The sequence below is a fragment of the Sander vitreus genome, chromosome 9 (assembly GCF_031162955.1).
Source record: "Sander vitreus isolate 19-12246 chromosome 9, sanVit1, whole genome shotgun sequence".
Taxonomy (NCBI): domain Eukaryota; kingdom Metazoa; phylum Chordata; class Actinopteri; order Perciformes; family Percidae; genus Sander; species Sander vitreus.
The window spans coordinates 34,070,429-34,090,645 of record NC_135863.1 but is presented as its reverse complement, the minus strand read 5'-3'; the positions used below and the strand labels follow the sequence as shown (position 1 = coordinate 34,090,645).

The 20,217-nt window shown below is 43.6% G+C and overlaps 1 protein-coding gene across 1 annotated transcript in view; it reads left to right on the top strand.

The window, feature by feature from the left end:
- rab6ba (RAB6B, member RAS oncogene family a) overlaps positions 1 to 20,217 on the top strand; it is a 64,212-nt gene continuing 43,995 nt past the window's right edge. The window contains exon 1 of the mRNA XM_078259880.1: positions 1 to 217. Coding sequence (XP_078116006.1) covers positions 148 to 217 — 70 coding nt within the window. The 5' untranslated portion in view covers positions 1 to 147. The remainder of the gene's footprint in view (positions 218 to 20,217) is intronic.

The window sequence follows — 20,217 nt, the reverse complement described above, 5'->3', positions numbered from 1 at the left end:
CCGGTGCAGCAGCAGTGTGTTCCTTGAGCAGGGAGGGCTGAACGGAAAGCAACACCGGCACCTTTTCTATCCAGCATCTTCAACTACCGACACCGAACTCGAGTGGGAACACACAGCTACACTCAGACTGTCCTCCGCCTCCTCAAAATGTCCGTAGGCAGTGACTTTGGAAACCCTTTAAGAAAATTCAAACTCGTCTTTCTGGGGGAGCAAAGTGGTAAGACATGTTTCATTCTCCCGAGAAGTTCATTTTTGGTCGTGTGTGTCAAGTGAACCCGTTGCACCTGCTGGCCAGTCAGCACGTTGATCTTGTTGAAGAAACGTAACGTTACATGTAGCTAGCTAGTCTGGCGGCCTCTTTTGAGTTGTAGCGTTTAAGTGAAAGATAAGATAAAATGTCTTTACTGGTGAAACGTAGGCTATGTGTTTTGTTTGTGAGAGTGAGGGTGGGGAGGGGAGGGGAGGGGAGGGGAGGGCATTATTTTAATCAAATTACCAGCATGTAAGGCTTCACACAATGGACTGGAGTGGGGATTGTAGCCTGCAGTCTCTAAGTTTAACAATTACAATTAAAAGAGGCTCTAATAAAGCTTACTAGCCAGCTTACAAGCTTACAAGCTGGCTATTAGTTTAAAACATCCCGGACTAGCTATTATGATTTATACAGCATCGGTTTAAATGAGTAATGCTCGGTAAATGATAGTGAATATGTGCATGTAGAGAGACTGTGCAGCCTCGGCTCGGATGCTGTGGATGATACTAGTTGGTAAATGTCCAGGGCTGTGTGTTGAGACACACCCAGGTTGTCAGTGGTGATGAGAGAACTTGTGTGGCTGCAGTCTCTGTCCTGGAGTTGTTCCAGTCTGCCTGCTGTGGCTGGCCAAGTTTGTGTTTTTGTATTATGACTTGTTTTATAAATTATTCTTTGAGTATAAAATCTCTGTAAGACACCATTGTGACATCTTGTGGAGACTGATTTGTCTGTTTTTATCTGTGCCTCCATCCCAAGCTTTACTCACCCCCACACCCTCAGACATTCAAAAGCGTCTCCCTTTTGAGGCTTTAATGTGGCAACACAATTGTTTTCCACATTACACTGAGCTGGCTGAGGCATGATTTGAATCTTTAGCTTTAGGTAACTTGGTCTTTCTGAACAGGGCAGGTCTGTTGTTTATTGTCTAATTCAGAGGTCTTCAGCAGCCAGATGAACCACATTAGTCATGGTTCAGTCCTTCCGAAGGTCCTATTGATCTTGCAGTATAGTTGGGTTATGCATTACATAGTATATCGTTCCATTTGCAACTTACTTATTATATCATACTTAAATTATAGTGGGTATGTGTTGTCTAATATCTGTACAACTAAGCATTGGCTCTACACCCAACAAGGGGTTATCACTGAACACTGAGATGCCTTAACTGAATTTGAAGCAGTCCTAAGAATGCATACTGACAACGGATGATGCCCTGCAGTGCTTATGGAAACAAGAAATCAATGTGTGATAAATCATAATTTAAGTCACAAAATACCAATCATTCACTGGTTTCAGATTCTCTAATGAGAGGATTTGATATCATTGTAAATGAAATCTCTCTGGGGTTTGGACTGTTGAAGACATGACTCTGGGATCTGGGAAGATGTGATGGTCATTTTTCATTATTTTCAAATGTTTCAAATGTATTTTATAGATTAAACAACAGCTAATTATTTAAAAAAAAAAAGTCAATTAGTAATCAATAAGGAACATAATCATTAGCCTAGCTACAGACCTAGTTAAGACAGATTTTAGTGCATTGAAACTTGATCTGTTCTTTCATCTCTACATGAAAGTAAATTAGATATGTTACAAACATAGGCCTGTTGGTTGGCTTTACTCTTGGGCAGTTTTATGATATTAAGTGCCAAGCAACAAGCCAAAGGGGATTTGGCTGCACAAACATAATGTCAGGGAGTGTACTGTATTCACAAGACCACGCAGCTGGCTGAATGTTTGGACATTATAAACAATGGCCAAACTGGGGCGATTGAGAGATAAACAGACATCATGTGTTATTCATCGAAAGGTAAAGTATTTAAAAGGATTTACAGGAATGAATGACACAGAGGAGAATGAATTTATCTCCATCCATCCATCCATCTTCATCCGCTTATCCGGGGTCGGGTCGCGGGGGTAGCAGCTCCAGCAGGGGACCCCAAACTTCCCTTTCCCGGGCCACATTAACCAGCTCCGACTGGGGGATCCCGAGGCGTTCCCAGGCCAGGTTAGAGATATAATCCCTCCACCTAGTCCTGGGTCTCCCCCGAGGCCTCCTCCCAGCTGGACGTGCCTGGAACACCTCCCTAGGGAGGCGCCCAGGGGGCATCCTTACCAGATGCCCGAACCACCTCAACTGGCTCCTTTCGACGCAAAGGAGCAGCGGCTCTACTCCGAGCTCCTCACGGATAACTGAGCTTCTCACCCTATCTCTTAGGGAGACGCCAGCTACCCTCCTGAGGAAACCCATTTCGGCCGCTTGTACCCTGGATCTTGTTCTTTCGGTCATGACCCAGCCTTCATGACCATAGGTGAGGGTAGGAACAAAAACTGACCGGTAGATTGAGAGCTTTGCCTTCTGGCTCAGCTCTCTTTTTCGTCATAGCAGTGCGATAAATTGAATGTAATACCGCACCTGCTGTGCCGATTCTCCGACCAATCTCCCGCTCCATTGTCCCGTCACTCGCGAACAAGACCCCAAGGTACTTGAACTCCTTCACTTGGGGTAAGGACTCATTCCCTACCTGGAGAAGGCACTCCATCGGTTTCCGGCTGAGAACCATGGCCTCCGATTTAGAGGTGCTGATCCTCATCCCAGCCGCTTCACACTCGGCTGCGAACCGATCCAGTGAGTGCTGAAGGTCACAGGGCCGATGATGCCATCAGGACCACATCATCTGCAAAAAGCAGCGATGAGATCCCCAGCCCACCGAACTGCAACCCCTCTCCACCCCGACTACGCCTCGATATCCTGTCCATAAATACTACAAACAGGATTGGTGACAAGCGCAGCCCTGGCGGAGGCCAACTCTCACCTGAAAGCGAGTCCGACTTACTGCCGAGAACCCGGACACAGCTCTCGCTTTGGTCGTACAGAGATTGGATGGCCCTGAGAAGGGACCCCCTCACCCCCATACTCCCGCAGCACCTCCCACAGTATCTCCCGGGGCACCCGGTCATACGCCTTCTCCAGATCCACAAAACACATGTAGACTGGTTGGGCATACTCCCAGGCTCCCTCCAGGATCCTTGCGAGAGTAAAGATCTGGTCCGTTGTTCCACGACCAGGGACGGAATCCGCATTGTTCCTCTTCAACCTGAGATTCGACTATCGACCGAACCCTCCTTTCCAGCACCTTGGAGTAGACTTTACCGGGAGGCTGAGAAGTGTGATACCCCTGTAATTGGCACACACCCTCTGGTCCCCCCTTTTTAAAAAGGGGAACCACCACCCCGGTCTGCCACTCCTTAGGCACCGTCCCAGACTTCCACGCAATGTTGAAGAGGCGTGTCAGCAAGACAACCCCTCCACACCCAGAGCTTTAAGCATTTCTGGACGGATCTCATCAATTCCTGGGGCTTTGCCACTGTGGAGTTGTTTAACTACCTCAGCAACCTCCACCAGGGAAATTGATGCCAATCCCCCCCTCATCCTCCAGCTCTGCCTCTACCATAGAGGCGTATTAGTCGGATTTAGGAGTTCCTCAAAGTGCTCCTTCCACCGCCCTATTACCTCCTCAGTTGAGGTCAACAGCGTCCCATCCTTACTGTACACAGCTTGGATGGTTCCCCTCCCCCCTCCTGAGGTGGCGAACGGTTTTCCAGAAGCACCTTGGTGCCGACCGAAAGTCCTTCTCCATGTCTTCTCCGAACTTCTCCCACACACACTGCTTTGCCTCTTTCACGGCAGAGGCTGCAGCCCTTCGGGCCCTTCGGTACCTTGCAGCTGCCTCCGGAGTCGTCTGGGATAACATATCCCGGAAAGACTCCTTCTTCAGTCGGACGGCTTCCCTGACCACCGGTGTCCACCACGGTGTTCGTGGGTTACCGCCCCTTGAGGCACCCTAAGACCCTAAGACCACAGCTCCTCACCGCAGCTTCAGCAATGGAAACTTTGAACATTGTCCACTCGGGTTCAATGCCCCCAGCCTCCACAGGGATGCACGAAAAGCTCCGCCGGAGGTGTGAGTTGAAAGTCTGTCGGACAGGGGCCTCCTCAGACGTTCCCAATTTACCCGCACTACCCGTTTGGGCTTACCAGGTCTGTCCAGAGTCTTCCCCCCACCCCCTGACCCAACTCACCACCAGATGGTGATCGGTTGACAGCTCCGCCCCTCTCTTCACCCGAGTGTCCAAAACATATGGCCTCAGATCAGATGAAACGATTATAAAATCGATCATTGACCTTTGGCCTAGGGTGCTCTGGTACCAAGTACACTTATGAGCATCCCTATGTTCGAACATGGTGTTCGTTATAGACAATCCATGACTAGCACAGAAGTCCAACAACAAACAACCACTCTGGTTTAGATCAGGGAGGCCGTTCCTCCCAATCACGCCTCTCCATGTGTCTCCATCATTACCCACGTGCGCGTTGAAGTCCCCCCAGCAGAACTATGGAGTCCCCAACTGGAGCCCCATGCAGGACTCCACTGAAGGTCTCCAAGAAGGCCGAATACTCTGAACTCTTGTTTGGTGCATATGCACAAACAACAGTCAGAGTTTTCCCCCCACAACCCGCAGGCGTAGGGAGGCGACCCTCTCGTCCACCGGGTTAAACTCCAAAGTAGCGGCGCTCAGCCGGGGCTTGTGAGTATCCCCACACCCGCCCGGCGCCTCACACCCTGGGCAACTCCCGGAGAAGAAAAGAGTCCAACCCCTATCCAGGAGTATGGTTCCAGAACCAAGACTGTGCGTAGAGGTAAGCCCCACCAGATCTAACCGGTAGCGCTCACCTCCCGCACAAGTTCCGGCTCCTTCCCCCACAGAGAGGTGACATTCCACGTCCCCAGAGCCAGCCTCTGCTGCCCGGGTCTGGTCCGTTGAGGCCCCTGACCTTCACTGCCACCCATGTGGCAGCGCACCCGACCCCAGCGGTTCCTCCCACAGGTGGTGGGCCCATGGGATGGAGGGATGTCCGCCACGTAGCTTTTTCTGGCTGTGCCCGACCGGGCTCCGTGGCAAACCCGGCCACCAGACGCTCGCTGACGAGCCCTCCATCTGGGCCTGGCTCCAGACGGGAGCCCCGGGCTTCCTCCGGGCAGGGTCACTTCATCCCTTCCTCGATTTTTCATAGGATTTTTGAACCATTCTTTGTCTGGCCCCTCACCTGAGACCACTTTGCCTTGGGAGACCCTACCAGGAGCACAAAGCTCCAGACAACACAGCCCTCAGGTTCATAGGGACACACAAACCTCTCCACCACGATAAGGTGATGGTTCCCGAATTTATCTATGAATTTATCTGCTGTTTCAAATTGTTGAGTGTATGTGTGCTATGTAAATCTTTATTTTACTACAAATACCAAGATGAATCTCTCATTATTATCATTTCGATCCTGGAGTTATATAAAAGCAGAGGCTTCAGGTCTTCAGGTTAAACAAAGTTTATGATGCTTTTTATGTTTACTGCAGCTCCTTGTCCTCTCAGGGGAAGTCTACTTATTCATCAGGTTTTACTCTGTAGTATGTTTTTGTGCAGGGTTTGTCAGCAATACAGTAAATGTGGGGGATTCTGTGTAATATCTAGAATAATTACAGATTTGTGTATATGAACATATATTGGTTGTTATTAGAGCTGGGCAATATTTCGATATTATATCGATATCGTAATATGACATAAGTGTTGTCTTTTCCTGGTTGTAAAGGCTGTATTACAGTAAAGTGATGTCATTTTCTGAACTTACCAGACTGTTGTAACTGTTCTATTATTTACCTTTTCCCACTTAGTCATTATATCCTGACATTACTGACGATTATTTATAAAAAAAACTCATTGTGTAAAGATTTTGTGAAAGCACCAATAGTCAACCCTATAATATTATTGCGTTATCGATATCGTGGTATTTGGTCAAAAATATCGTGATATTAGATTTTCTCCACATCGCCCAGCCCTAGTTGTTACTGACAGCATAGGCCTGAATTATTAAAGGAAAATTTCTCATCATAAGCAATGTAGACCACTAATTAAATTCTATAATGGTGCAACATCTTTTTGTCTTTGTTATAGCGTACACTCGTCACTTATAAAAACCCTTTTGTGGGATTTTCTTTTTTCATTGGCAAAAGAAAATTGATGGGGACATCTATCAATTGTGTCTGTCTGTCCTATTGAGACATACTTTATTCCACACATACACAATTGTAGAGTGTCTTTGTGTATTGCTCTAATGATCACAGATCACCAAATCAGCATTTCTCATAATTACTGCTGACATCATCGCCACCGCATGGTAATTATGGTAACTGCCGTAAAGTTTTATCAGCAAGATAAACCTTTGGCCTAATATAATCTCGGCGGTTTGTAGGGTTTTAGAAAGTAAGATAAAGTGGTTGGCCTCATTCTGTAGTGCCTTTGGTTAAATGGCTTGACCTCTTAAGCCACTGGAGACCCTGGCTACAGGTCTGCAGTCAGTCTGGAGGAGTGAAGTGTGTGTGCACCTCTTGTCAGTGCAAGGAGACTTTATTTGTCAACCAGCGCTCATCCAGACAGTGGCAGTGGCAGTGTTTGATTGGGTTGTCTCCAGTGGAGCTGTGTCTCTCTGACATGTCTGCTATAAGTGCAGCTGGTGCCCAGGCGGGCGTGAAGCCCGTCAGCTCTGACACTATCATTTATTAATGTACATGACCGGGCTCAAGTAGGCTATGTCAGGAATGGGAGCATGAGTACAGAGGCTGCGGTGAAAAGACCACTTGTTTTTCTGGGTTGATAGCTCCTGTGTACAGTGAAGACACATAATGGTGGAAGTGTCTGAAAAATGTGTCTATAAAGGGAAAGATAGCATGATGTTCTGTTTTTCAGAAAGGACTCAGCGAACGTCAGAGAGGTGCGGGCTCCAGATTAAGTGGGTGGAAGCAGGCAGAATGTTAAATGAGCTGTCAGGAAGTCTCTCCTCCTGCATACTTCTTTGGGTGTTTTCTACACTGCCTGTAAAAAGGAGACTGGCTAAAGATTTCCTTGAAAAAGCGGAAGGCTTTAAAGAGGCCAATCAGCTGTTTCCAAGTCTGTGTGCCCACGCTCCTGGTGGAAACAGCGTTTTCAAATTCCAGCCTCAGAGCAATCCACCAGGTCATTGTTAGAACACCTCAGATTACAGCTCTGCATTTATTGGGTCATAGTTTTGCCATAGGCACGTTTTCAAAGGAGCAATACTGCATTGTGCTTTGTAAAAGCTAATTGTTCGGAGGTAATCCCCTGCTGCATGCTTCATTTCACCTCAGACAAACAGATGGGAATACATTTGGTAGATGCATTCACATGGCTGGCATGAGATCTTGCTCACTGAATCAAAATGCCATCTTTCATCTTTCACTGCACAGAGATTGCCATCGCACAAACTAGAGCTGGCTTCAGAATTCTGCTGAATCACTGGACCAATATGCTTCAAAGTAGGGTTTGGTTGGTTGTCTAATGCATCGATCACCGTGTCTCAAGGGGAAAGCTTTCTGAGCAAATAAAACTCTGAGTTTTGGCTTGCCTAGGCAGGGAGCAGCCATCACATTTCCTCGCTGAGGCTGTGAAACCACAGATGTAGATGTAGATACTACATATTTACCCACACATGCACACATCAATAACATGCAGCTTTTTAATACCGAAATTGTACGATGATAAGCGGAAATACTGTAGCAAATACAAGCCAAGTCACAATTCTGTCTGGATTGGTAGGCTATACATCACATCCAATTCAATAGGTGCAGCAACACAATCTTTCAGTTTATATTGGATGTATTGTAGGGGTGGAACGGTACATGTATTCGTATTGAACCAAAACGGTACGGGCGTCTCTGTTCGGTACATGAATTGAATATGAAAAATAAATAAAACTTGCGTGCAAATTAATGTAATGCGGAACTACTGTTAGAACGCGGTTCTTTAGGGACACCTAATCTGTAGCCCTGCCCTTAGCTCTGAAGCTCCCGAGCTCCGCCTACATGTGGAGTCAGTCGGTCCAGTGAGTCCACACGAAGCAAACTAGTCCCTTCTATATACAACCAAACACGGACGTAGCTGTATCCCTTCTCGCCTCGACCACAAATGGCCTCCAGGCCCGTTTGCTTCGCTGTTAGCTCCGCCGTTATCTGTTAGCTTTGCCGTTAGCGTGTGAAGCTAACACCAAAATTCGTCAACTGCTCTGTGGAACCGAAGCTGCTCTTTTAACACCCCTGCTCTGTGCATTCACATATGAGAGCAGTGCTGGTCTCCCATATCACACTACTAGCTGATGGTCTTATTTTGTTTACAAGTTCCAGATGGAGTCTGGAGATGATGCAGGGTAGGGGAGATATCTGTGTTTATACAATAATGTATGGAGGTGAGACATGGAAAAGCAGTTTTAAAAAGATGAAAATATATTTGAGCCCACCAGGTAGGGGGTTGAGTTTTCCCATGTTATCCTATGGAGACTGACGGGCTGGGGGTCGTTAAGGGCACTTATTTGGATGTGCAGTGACCTAACCCACGTAAAAACCTAGTGAAACGACATTTTGCACAATAGAAACATGATATAAATGGGAAGACTTACTGTTCTAGCTATAAAAATGGCAGAATCATCCACAGTGCATGATATTTCAATAACCGCTTCATGATGACGGCGATTAGTTGTAAACAGACATTCACGAAGACGTATAGCCCAGCAACAATCTATCTAAAAAACACCTTTTGGGAGTACCATTCATGATATGTAGTAAAATATTGAAGTTGTGGGAAGTTTAAATGGCTTAAACTGTATGTTTCATCCGTCCCCCCCATGCTGTTTCAATTGTCCCGGCCAGTAGGGACAAATGAAACATTACGCACGTCCCACTTTTGCTGTAATAATTCCTGAACGGTTTTGTTCAAAGCTGAAAATGCAACTGTATTTGACAGATGACAGGTGTAGGTTGCTAGTGACAAAATATTAGCTTTCAGTGTGATATGATCGCTTTGTAAATTAGGTTTAATTAAAAAGTGTTTCAACTGTCCCGGCTCTCCCCTACTTATTGTTTACTTTATACACTTGAAGCTGTTACAGCTAGCTCAGTGGACAGCCTGAGACATGCACAATAAAAAAAATTGCCTTCTGCATTTTTGTTTTGCTTTTCCCTCCATTGTACCGAACCGTGATGTCTGAACTGAACCGTGACTTCTGTGTACCGTTCCACACCTAATGTAATGTCAACTGGTAATAGGTTTGGCTCAGTATAGGCAAGTTTCATTTTAAACTGACGTCTTAAAAACTGCTTCCAGAGCATGATGTTTAGATAATGTGTTTGCAATAATTGTAATCTGTATTTCCTAACAGAAACTGAGACAAATATCCAATGATAAGATCTTTCTGATGTGAATTAGAGGAGGTTGGAGATAAAATGTGTTGAGTTTAAATGGTTTTGTCTTTTCTGTTCCAGCTACTTCAAACTCTGTGCAACAGCTTAGAAAAATGACAAAATAATAATTTAATTATAACACAGTCCATCAAGTAGTCATCAATATTTATCTTTTTTTTAACATTGTGATGTACATTTTTTTTATATTGCACACAAATGTAAAAAAAAGCTGCCAGTCCAACAGTAACACTATTTCATAATGTGTTGAATTGTTGGAAAGGAACCAAAAATAACATGGATGGTTCCCAATGACGCTCTTCGCAAGTAAAATTAATGAGCACTACTTTCATTGAATTTTGAGTGTTTTATTTAACTTTATAGCATTTGTGGTCTTCAATTTTGACCCGGTGGTGTAATGGGGCACTATTTAGTCAAAATAATTCATAATTTCAGCTGACTCAGAAATTAGGTATCATTTTATATAAGTGAGTTTTTTTGACCATATATTAAAACATAAGTGTAAAACTAGTGGAAATAGGTTGGAAAGAAGTTGGCTAAGAAGATGTAACACAGAACTGGGTGATTTATACTTCATGCTTTATAAATGCTTCATAAACTGGCAAAACGGACTGGGTCAATTTTGACCCGGGAGGACAACAGGTGCATGGTCGATGGGAAGAAAACACAAGGGTTTGAAGTGCATGCTTGAACGTAATTTTGAGCAGTCGAGCAGATACATGTTTTCACTGCTGCAGTACCACACATGAGCTTGGTTTGGTGCTGTGTGGAAAACGAACCAGGATAATATGATGCCACACCCATGAAACAACACATTGCAACATAATTTCCATGGGGTTTGGTAAATTCAGTTCTAGAAGACCCCAAAACCACAATATCCTGAAAAAGATTTCAAACTAAATCTGTCCTTGTTCTGTGCCAGAGCATGCAATGCTGTGTAGAGAGCCTCAGGTGAAGGGTGGAGCAGAGTGGGGCAGGTCACAGGGATGACTGGTAAGCTCTCTCTCCTCATCAGCTCCCCTTCAGAAATGAGGAACGTTTCATTAAGTGAAAGGATGCTACCGCTAAATACGTACAGGTTTGAATCTCAATTCTACCTTCATAATATCTGTTCTTTTAGGGGTCTGGCTGTCCCATCATCATCATCATCATATTCCACTTAAACTGAATCCCATGACACAGCCAACAAGCTGTGGAGTAAAATAGAGTTACCAGACCTTCAGCTTGAAGGATTTTCCTTGAATGAGGGATTAAAGAAAGGCTGTCGATATTGACTTGAAGATTGAAGTCCAGCCTACATTCCCTGTGCAGCAGCTCTGCTGCTGTAACATTTGATAATCTAGCTGTGTCTAAAGATAACTGGTCATCTCTTTCATTTCACATCATGTTGCGTGTTCCCGGCAAGTGTTGTTCTTCTCTGATGGATTAGGGGAAACGACTCCCTGACAGCTTTGATCTGCTATTGATCAGCTCAGCTGCCCACTAATGTGTGTAATTGATCATAAGGCATCAATCCCAGCAACGTGCCAGGCTAGTCTTTCCATCCATGGCTTTGAGGCAAGAACACGTCTTGGAGTATGTGTGTGTTTTTTTTGTTTTTTTAAGCCTGGCACACTAGGCATTTATATATATTAAACAGTCTTTATAGTACCTGTTTTTGGCCATGCTTAAGGCATGCCATTTAGGGATGGCAAGGCCACTCAGTCACTCCACCACTTTGGTCCAGACACTCGTTTGCCGTGAAAACATACAGGCAGCGCAATTTTCTGTTCACGTTAATGGCGCATGTTAAAATCCGGTGCTAATATGGCACCGGTGACCGCTATCTGCCGGACGGAATAGCAACGCGGATTTCGGTGCCTCATTACGGTAGAGAATTCCAACAGCGGGACGTACAACAGTCTGCCGCTAAAGCTATGAGCGAAAAGACTCAAACTAGCACTATGGTCACTGCTGTTGTCGGAAAAACAAAACAGACAGGATTAAATGTTGTGTTTACTTGAAACTGGTAAACCACGTGGTTGTTAGGTTTTCAGTTCATCTGCACTCAGACGCAGACTCAGAAGTTGAAGATGCAACAAGATTTAATTAATCTTATGGACACAGAGTAAGTTGGTTCGGTTGGCAAGGTTGAGGGGAGTGGGAGGTGGCTGTATGAATCCAGAGCTCGTGGCGTGGCATGACAGCAAGCGTGTAAAAACTCCAACCCAAAAGTATACTGTAGTAGAAAAAGCACAATTATTTAAAGGTCTAAGCAAAGAGCAAGTAGATCATACGTGAGACACTATGTCGACCGAGGGTAGTTACTACATGGATAGCAAGAAGAAGAAGATGGAGACATTAGGAGAAGATGAATCCTAATGTCTCTGGTTATTCCCTGACTTTTCCTTTAGCGTCATAAGCAGGTCATAGTTTTCACATATCCTGTGGAATATCTTAACTAGGGCTGTCAAACGATACATTTTTTTAATTGCGATTAATCGCTGAAGTTCTATAGTTAATCGCGATGAATCACATATTTTATCACGATTAAAATTCTATTATTTTGCATTTCCGAACAGTTTTTAAGTACATATTAACAATCAAAAGCTATTTTTACCAGTGTATCTTGATTGGGAATCAAATGAATGCAAAGAAAGTGACTTTATGAACTTGATTTTAAGATTTGTAATTATTTATTTACTGTAAACAAAAGAAAAATGTGTGAATCTGTCATTATTGCACAATTCTTCCAAGTACCTAACTAAAAAACTAAAAATCCCTATCCTTACCAGAGTCAATCTAGTGTTTAGTAACTCCTAAATAATGTTGATTCCTCACTGCCGTCTAGTGATCAGCGGTTAATGAGCAGCTCATTTCTGCACCAGTCCGTGTTAACACAGCCCAGTTTTGTTGAAGTTGGATGTAGTCCAGTTTTTGTCTAATGAGCGGACACTTGCAAGCAGGATTGATGGAACAGGTGGCCGGCTAGCGTTAGCTTTCCACCTAGCTAGGTTATACTCCAGCCCCCGTTCGCGTTTCACCGCTGAGGATGTCCCCCCGTGATCGCCCGCTGCTGCAGCTGCTCGCTCCAGCCACCGCTGCTGCGAGGGCCGGTGGTCTAGCATCACGTTAACTGTACTACTATGCTTCGCTCCGTAGCTGGTAGCTCAAGCTGGACGTGCTTCGTGATATTTTAATTCGGCTTTACACAACGTGCATATGGCTTTCGACTTATCTACGAGCCGTCTGGGAGTTTTGGAAAATAAAAAGCTCCATTCAGAACTGTGTTGCTGCTGTCTTTCTCCAGCAGGAAGTATCACAGCTTGATGATAAGTAATGGTGCTGCAAAGGGTCAAAATAGTAGCCTGTTAGGCTAGACACAAATAAATATAATAAATTAATAAATGCCGGCATGTAGGGTTGGGCGGTATCAAATTTTGATACTGTCAAACCTCCTCCCTATTTTACCAATATATGGTATTACCGTGACTAATTTAAAAATGATGACGTAAGGCTCAGACGGCCAAACTGTTGGCTTGTGCACCGTTCAGAAACTGAATACCACTAACACTAATGCTGAAACAATAATAATAACATAACATAACTTACAACCACACATAATTTCATAAATTATATTTTGTGGAGTGCAAGTGGCATAGACGTGTGCTGGGGGGGCAGCAGCGCATGGACAAACTGCTGCCGGTTGGTGAGGAAAATCCTGTCTGCCTCCACAGCCAGCGCCTGATAGTCTCTGGAGGAAGAGAGGGGGGAGCAGGCCAGTGCGGGGCGCACGGGTGCTGGAAGCTGCCGCAGGAAAATGTGGGCGAAGAGGAATGAGGGATCCGCCTCTCCGTTAACTCGGACAGCTTGCTGTCGCCAAGGCCGTTCAGGGACAGCAGGCAGTCTGCTTTCTCCAGCTCCCACAGCTCAAAGAGGTCCAACAGGAACGTTTTGAGTGCGTCGTACTCGCCGTTAGCGGAGGAGCCTCTAACAGTGCCACAGCCCTGGCTGTTATTGAGGCATCTAAGGCCAATACCACGTGGAAATACTCTGTAACGTCCCGTGTTATTCCTCTCAGCTGGAACTGGGCCTCGATGTGCTGAAACCACGGCCGTGCGTTGTGCTGCCAAAAGTCCGGTAACTTGATGGTGGCCGCGTAGATAGCACCGACATTAGCTGTGCTGCTAGCAGCGGCTGCCGCCGCCGCAACAACAGCATTTTCACCACCGTCGTTGTTTGACATAATTCAGCCCCGGACCTCGTATATCATAACACCTCCCTTAAAGGTACAGTACCTTGGTGAATGTCTCTTTCAGTCTTACTTGTGGGTCACCACAATTTAATATTTAATCCTTGTCTCCTATATAAGTGCATTGCATTTTATTTAATGACGGTATTGAAACTGATACCGTTGCTATTTGTAGACCCGGTGGTATACCGTATTACCGCCCAACCCTACTGGCATGCGATTAAAAAAAATTAATCGCGTCAGGTCGGCCCTTAATCGCATCACGATTAACGTGTTAACGCTGACAGCCCTAATCTTAACATCTACTGAATGGTTCGGTACCACATTTTGTAAAGTCTTTCACGGTTCCCAGAAGATGAATCCTAGTGACTTCAGTCATCCACTGATGAATTTGAATAGCGTTGGCGATCCTCTGAATTTTCATCTAGCATCATCATCAGGTCAAAACTTTGTCCAGTACTTTGGTTTATGACTAAATACACAAATGATATACTAACGTAAAAAAAATAATAGACGAATGGTCTGAAAAGTGAAGCCAATGCGGAAGTGTCTTAATCCTGCATTCTATCTCATGTCCAGCAGGGGGCGACTCACCTGGTTACAAAAAGAAGTCTGTTTCTATAGAAGTCTATGAGAAAATTACCCTATTTCTCACTTGATTTATTACCTTAATTAACATTTTCATAATGAGTTTATAGTCTCAATCGCTAGTTTCAAGTCTTTAATACAGCATGATATTAATTTGTAAATTATAGTCTTATTAGGGCCCGAGCACGAAAGTGTGAGGCACCTATTGTTTTTGTAAGGATTATTATTTTTCCGAGCCCTTCGTTGCATTTATGAGGGGGTTAGAATGCACGAAAACTCACAAAAATTTGCACACGTCACAACTGGTGAAAATTACAAAGTTCTCGGGTGTTGCCAGGGGGCTCCATAGCGCCCCCTAACGTGCACCTTAATTTGGAAAAAAGTAATAAGTTAATATACCAAATTTTGAGGGAACATAGGTCTCATCTTCAAGTCTAGGCTATTTTTAGAAAAAATTACAACATTCTATAATTTCCGAAATCTTGGTTTTCGTGCTAAAATCTTCATTTTACCAACACTTGTTTGAGGACTTTAGGATGCACGAAACTCTCAAGATTTTGCAGCCATGTGCAGAATAGTAAACTCTTTAATCTGAATTCACATTTAGGCTTGGGAGTGGTATGGTTGCTCTATAGCGCCCCCTAATTAGTTTTAGCCCTTGGACACATTTTTGGCGGCCTCAGTATATACGAAAACTCACAAAAATTGGCGCCCACATGAACACCTGGGAGCTCTGCGAGACTGTACAGCGACTGGCTCCATAGCGCCCCCTAATGCCTGGAAGGCCTTAACTTAGACATAGTTGCTCCGATCTTCACCAGATTTAATACCCATATTGCTCTAATCATTGCAGCCATATTTCCAATTTACCTTCTTTAGCTCCGCCCAACCAGAAGGTGGACATTTTCAATTTATGCATTTTTCATGTGTTTAACATTCTTTCGAACTTGTCCTAGGTCGTGATTTCAATCTTCTTGAATCTTTGCAGGTAGTATCTGTTGACCCTCATGACGAAAAGTTATCCAAAGAATTTTGATAGTTGAAAAAATGCGCAAGTAATAGGAACTTCCTGTCTAAACAGGAAGTTGCGTTATCTTGGCAACAATTATTCCGATTGCCCCGAAACTTGAAAAAAGTTGTTCCTCATGGCCAGTTTAGCATCTGTGCCAAACTTGACGGCAATCGACCATTATATGGTGCTGTTTTAATTTTTTTTTAATCAGCAAAATATTGATATATGGGAAACCTACTTTGTCTAACTGCTCCTGAGGCTTTCAGCACTCTGACAACCAAGCTAACTTGTAACATAAGGGAAAGTTTGCTGATTGTCTGTGTACTGCCATACATGCAGACGAATGGCGCCAGTACCTGTGGGTAAATCTCCACTGGATGACTTGCCACAGAAGGCTTAAAAAGCGTTGTCATTTTGAACATGTTAGCGTGCTGACGTTTTCATTTAGCTCGAAGCAAGTACAGCCTCATAGAGAAGCTAGCATTGCTGTGGACTATTAGCCTTGTTTCAACTTCTGTACAGAATTCCTACATAAAAACCATACTGTTGCACTTCATTTGGGACAAGATGAGAACCTTAATCCTCATCTGCTAAAGTGCATATTTCTGTTGCGACACATTTCACAGTGCATATAAAGCACATCCTTGAAGATTTTCAGAAACATTTACGGGCCTAAAAATAATATTGATCACTGTAAGTACTTTTTTATAATAAAACTTAACATTTTCTTACTTATTAAGAGGAGATTTCAATTATGCATGAACTGGTCTGCAGCCAAGGAATACCAAGCAGAGAGAAGGTAGCGCTATACATATGCTGCACAGCTGAGTGAGCGTGTTCCCAAAGGCCCACGGGAGAGCATAGCCTCAGTTATACACGCTGCCCACAATAAAATAGGATTTCAAATCTGTCTGCTGCCCATGCAGTGATGTAGAGAAACTGTCTGATTCAGTTCCACCCTCTTGTGTGCTACTGAAAAGATTTTGGAAGCAATATCTGATGACACAGTTTTACAAAGAGCAAGAATAATATAGTTTAAAAGTGGGTACTGGTCTTATTACATATGTAACTTCTTACCCTGCTTGTTAGAGGAAAAACTTCAGGAACAGCATCTCATACTCTCAGCTGCAGAGCATTCTCTCTAAATTGTGTGTCTTAGAAATAGATTGGGCTCTTGCTTAATGTGAGCTCTTTCGAAGGAGAGAGAGAGAGAGAGAGAGAGGGAATACCACTTAGACATAATCCCCCTTGCTCAAATAGAACGGCTCTGTGAATAAAATCCCTCTTGTGCAGGAAGGCTGTCATTTACCCAGCATGGGATGTGACACTTCACTGAGTTCAGCAGGTCTCCGTCAGTGTTTAACCTTTCCCCAGCTCCCCAGATGAGGCCTCATCACGGGGCTGCTTTAGCCTGCATCCAGCCTGCTGTAGTCTTGAAATGGATGTTTACTGGTGTTTTTATTTATTGATGAGTTGTGTCAAGATGATATTAGTTAATGTTTTGAATGTGCTCTGTTCAGTGCCGTAGATGTGACTGTAAGAATATATTGTCTCATTGAGATTCCATTGTGAGTACCATGCAGAAGGTCCTGCTGGGATTTATGGAGTGAAGGGAAGCTGAACATTCATCACTTGAGTTTACCATAGTAGGGAGTGTTTTATCTCACTCAGTGGACAAAGAAATGAATCACTACCAGACAACTTGCAGAGAAACCGGTGGCAGGGATGCCGTGGGACTGCAGCATTGTAGGACCTCTCATGATGTCAGTGTATTTAGTGATGGCTATTTTTGTGGTGTTACATTAGATTTTATTCTTTTTAATCAGACAAAGATTCAGACTTTTTTTTACTGCTTATCCTGTCAGCGTCCTTCGATGGACAGGAAGTCATCTCCCAGCCCTGTTTAAGTCTTTTGTCTATTTCTTTTCTTCCTGGAAGCTGAATGATTCTTTAGATGTTGATGCCTGTTTAGATGAGTACTTTGTCCCACACATCCCTGTAGCTGTGGGGTATTTTAGCCTTGGAGCAAAGGCAAGCTTTGATCCCAAATCCGATGGTTACAGTGCTAGTTCTGTTTCTGCTGCGGAACAAAGATCCAAAGGTAAACAAGCTACAATTTCATAGCGTGAGATCAGCCTTGGGGCAGCATCTCTTTGCTGGGCCCATCGTGACTGCTCCATACAAATATCACAACTATATTTTGTTATAGGCTTGAATTGATTCACTTAAAATTAATAATTTTCATTTTGTGTTTTTCTTAACTGGTCATAATTAATAGAGCTGTCAATATTTTTTAATATTCTAAATATATTTGAATATTTAATGCTCAAATTCAGCCTATGATTAATATTTACTACACTAGTTGTAAAGTGTAGAAATACTAATCACAGGGTTTCCCCCAGGAGATTGTTAGCCGAGTTGGTAGCCACCAGGATCGTGACCTACTGTAACCTAACCTAAAGAACAATCACATGTATTAGAAATGTAGCATTTGCTGTGTGAAATAGCACCTCTGCTCTCTTCCCCGGGGCCGTAGATGACGAGAGCTTGGCACAGCGTATTCAACGTGTGCATTGAACACTTTCAACACCTGTTTGTAATGTCTCTAATCAGATTTTTTTATGCACTGCATATTTTCAATCAGTTTTATATATTTACTTTGACAACCCCACTGCTGTAGTCAACACTGAGAACATAAGCATTTCTGCGAATATTCTAAGTATGACATATTGTAAGACTGGAAATGAAAGCAGTGTCTTCTTTTTCTCAGAGGATGCTGTCTTAATTTCTCCAACTGCCCTCTGCCCCGTGAGAATGGAATCTAATTTAAACATTAAAACGTCAACTTGGTCTCTCTCAAGCCCTCTGGCCTCAAACAGTAGACATATGACTTCTATCTCCTTTCCCAAGGCAATCACAAACACCACAAGAGTCATATATTTGAAAGCTGGTGTCACACCTTGGTGAGTATGTAATTGTGCTTTTACTGTATAATGTATGCATTTGTGTGTGTGTGTGTGTGTGTGTCTGTGTGTGTGTGTTAGTTACTATTCCTTTTAGTAACATCAAATGTTTCATTGGACAGCCCCAGCATAAGGGCTGAAATGGCTTTCTGAGTGCTTTATGTGTGCACGGGAGACTCAGCCATTGTTGAGTTTGAAAGCATGTTCATACATTATTCAGAGGAATTGGTAAATGGATGTGTCTTGGTTCATATTGCAAAATTTCTTCAGTCCATGACCGCCGTTTAGCTGTCAGCATTTTAACCATGTTTACTCCAGCTACTAGCTAACGGTAGGCTAATATTACCTGCTGCTAAGTGTAACGTTAGTGTTAACTAGCGCCACAAGCAGCGATGCCTCTGTTGCCTCTACGTCTGTTTCGGAGCATCAGAAAGCAGCGCAGGCATTTATGAGGCACCAAAATGAGGCACCGAAATCTGCGTTGCTATTCCGTCCGGTAGATACCGGTCGTTTAGGCCATATTAGCATAGTGGTTTGGTACCCAGCCCCCTATTCTCGGGTAACTCAACTACCAACTGACACTCTAATTGTGTGCCTGTATCTTTTCACGGCTACCCTCCATAGAGATGTATTGGCCTACTTTAGGTAACAGTGACAGTAATAATTGATTTCACACTATTATGGTTAAACTTTACAATTAATCAACGGTTCACATGCATTCCGAACCGCGAGTGTTGATCCGTACGGACCACGGATCAACTATGGTCCGTTACACCACTACTATCCATCCAACAGTTGTTTCACTAAAAACCTCAAATGTCAACCTCATGGTGGCACTAGAAGAAAGTCAAGTGGTATACCAAAGCCTGGGAACCATCAATGTCTGTACAAGTTTTCATGGCAGTCCATCTAGTTGTTGAGATATCTCCAGACTGCTGTTAGCTTTGTTACGTCCTTATGATAAGCTATATCCAAGTAAAAAAGTGTTTTGGTGATTTGAAGTTGAGACCGGTGTCTAGGCTAAAACAGAGTAAATGTCTTTTAATTATTTTTGTCTGTGAAGCCAGCTCTCATATTACAAGTTACATATACAGTAACATGTTAGTGACCATTTTTCATGTTAAATGTAATAAAGGTGGTTCTATCTTGTTTTAAACTGACATATACAGTAACATGACTGGTACACAAACACAGGTGTTTTTAATTCTGGCTGATTAGACCTCGGCTAACGTTGTGGGTGAGCAGAGCTATGCTGGGAGTTATGTGACATTAGCAAACCTTCTGTACTAACAAGAAAAATAGAGGTTCTCCTGCCCTAACAGGTGCAGGGACATGTCAATCAAGCACAGTCCTGAGCAGAGGTCTAATCAGACAAATTAAGTGATAACAGCTGTGTGTGTTTTATTAAACTTGACACGCCTTTAAAACAGTGTTTTATACTGTATATGCTGTAACATAGCTACAGATGATTACAAAACTTGACTTTATTAACCGCAGCCTGAATTTAGCTAACAAATCACCTTAATTGTATTTTTTGCTTTTTTTTTTTAATCATCATCATGCATTACTGACTCATATATTCCTAGTAGGGGTGTCACGATTCTACAAATCCTCGATTCAATTCCATTTTTTTAAAGCACAGGTTGCTATGCCATTTTTAGATTAGACTTGTATGTAATATAAAATCTGACCTTTGTTCGCAATGTACCACATTACATTGTCAAATTTAAAACCTTTATTAACAACATAATATAACAATAACATATCTTCAGTCAATTGGAAACTTGACAATTTGTCAAAAGTTTACCGACAGGGGCAGACTCCTCGCAGCACACAGAGTTTGGTGT